Source organism: Cyprinodon variegatus, unplaced genomic scaffold (genome assembly GCF_000732505.1).
Source record: "Cyprinodon variegatus isolate N-32 unplaced genomic scaffold, C_variegatus-1.0 Scaffold194, whole genome shotgun sequence".
NCBI lineage: Eukaryota > Metazoa > Chordata > Actinopteri > Cyprinodontiformes > Cyprinodontidae > Cyprinodon > Cyprinodon variegatus.
Genome location: NW_015150647.1, coordinates 187,495 through 189,446, shown reverse-complemented (window position 1 = coordinate 189,446; position 1,952 = coordinate 187,495). Strand labels below are relative to the sequence as shown.

General features: G+C 42.2%; 1 protein-coding gene across 1 annotated transcript in view; it reads left to right on the top strand.

Moving 5' to 3' along the window:
• The window catches only part of zmat4 (zinc finger, matrin-type 4), a 211,698-nt gene that overhangs the window by 84,871 nt on the left and 124,875 nt on the right, over positions 1-1,952 (top strand). The window contains exon 3 of the mRNA XM_015379550.1: positions 1,076-1,165. Within this exon, the coding sequence (XP_015235036.1) occupies positions 1,076-1,165 (90 nt within the window). The remainder of the gene's footprint in view (positions 1-1,075; positions 1,166-1,952) is intronic.

Below are 1,952 nucleotides of genomic sequence, written 5' to 3'. Positions count from 1 at the left end.
CAACGGAGTCTCCAGACTAATTAGCGAGTGAAATCTTGAAAGCTCGCGAGATCAGGATGGTCTCACGAGGCTACATCAGTGCACCTCTGTTCCTAGCTTCTAAGGTTAACCCAGCTCGCTGTAGCCTCTCTCTGCTAGTGCAGTTTCCCCCAGCATGCTACCTTCTCTCCCTGCTCTAGTGCAGGTAAAGAGGGCACTGATTTCCCTCTGCTCCTGTCTGAGCTCCAGACTGCCGTCTAACCTAACCCTCTGCTGTCCGGGTAATTTCTCCCCCAATGTGGGACAGCAGAGCCCCCGAAGTTGGTCCATTGCAAGAGACCGTCATCCAGACCTTTTCTCCATAATAGTTCCTTCTTTGGGAATCTGGTGAAGCAAGGAACGCTGAGAACTTTGTTCGGCTGTCTAAAGTAAAAAAACACCATCAGACTTTTGACTGACATGTGAAATACTTTCGCTGGTCAGCCGCATTTCAAGACCGGTAAAAAACAACATGGCTGCTGAAAGAGTACAACATTACCGTCACATAAGTGAGTGGACATTGATGGAAACAGAATGATAAGTAGGTGAGAAGTATTCACATATTTTCAATCAGATTAAAATAATAAAATTCAGTCTTTTTTAATGGAAATGGATCCTTTATATCTTTTGCTGCTTTAGCTGATTTTATTCTGTATTCAGCTCTATAAGAGCTTTCCCACAGCATGACCCTGTAGGCCGACCAAACTGTCCAGTTCGGGTTCTGTCGTTTATATTGTTTTATATTCTACATCTGTAAAGGAAAATAACCGCTCCACTCTTCATATTTTGTTAGTAAAATAAAAAAATGTCTTTTTTTCCTTTCAACTTTAGCATAAAGTCTCTGAAATGTATTTTTTACTGTTGGTCTGTTGATATAAAGATGAATATATTGAAAGTTAATAACAGCTTAATCAATGCTTCTGCATAACACTTTATTTCAAAATCTTTATTTTTTTCCTTTACATTTCAACAATGTTTTAAAGATTAGCCACTCTTAAGATAGCACGCTTCCTTACAGAGATGGAAAAAGTCATGTTTGCATTTTTCTGCCTTTCAGAGTCGGAAACACGCCAACAAAGTGCGGCTGTATTACATGCTACATCCTGTGGATGGAGGCTGCCCCGCCAAGAAGCTCAGAACAGACAATGTGAGTCCTGATTGTTCAGTCCCTTGTTCTCTGTAATCAGTGTGAAACATGCATGCATCAGGCCAGGGCTGTGGGACACAGTCATTGTGATCTCTAATTATCCTCTTCATGTGTCAGAACAGCAGCCAGATAAACAGCAACTCTTCGTCTCTACGCCGATAAACAATGGGTGGCGTGGGACGCCGACCTTCCATTCAAACCACATGTTTGTGATTCAGCCTCCAGACTCTCTCGGTCACACGACATGTCCTTTCATTCCACAATCCATAAAGTTGCTGGTGAAGATTCCCAGTCATCCAGGTCATAGTCATTCCAAAAAAGTTAAAAAACAATCCACTGGACTTTGTTTCCAAGTTTGAAGACGTTTCTCTTCCCATCCAGGAAGCTTTTTCAATTGAAAATATCAGATATAGTGTTGAGTTCCAGGTTTTATTCAGCAGCCCAACAAAGTCTTGTTTTTGATTGAAAAACATGCAAATAGAAATTAATGAACGGGTCCACCTCTTTTGGAATGGCGGCCGTTTGGTTTCTTTTCGTTAGCCTGCGATGCCCCTTACAAAAAGAAGCCAAACGACCCACATTCAAAAGGGGTGGACCCGGTCGTCCCTTTTCTAAACAAAAACAAGCCTTTGTTGGGCTACTATTATAAAGCAGAGGTGACGGATTAGCGGACCGCGGTCTGGATCTGGACCCACCTTGTGGCTAATCCGGACCCAACCTGATTTAAAACATTTATAAATTACCGCATGTTGTCCGATTACAGTGTCTAATTTCACTTGTGCCTCTT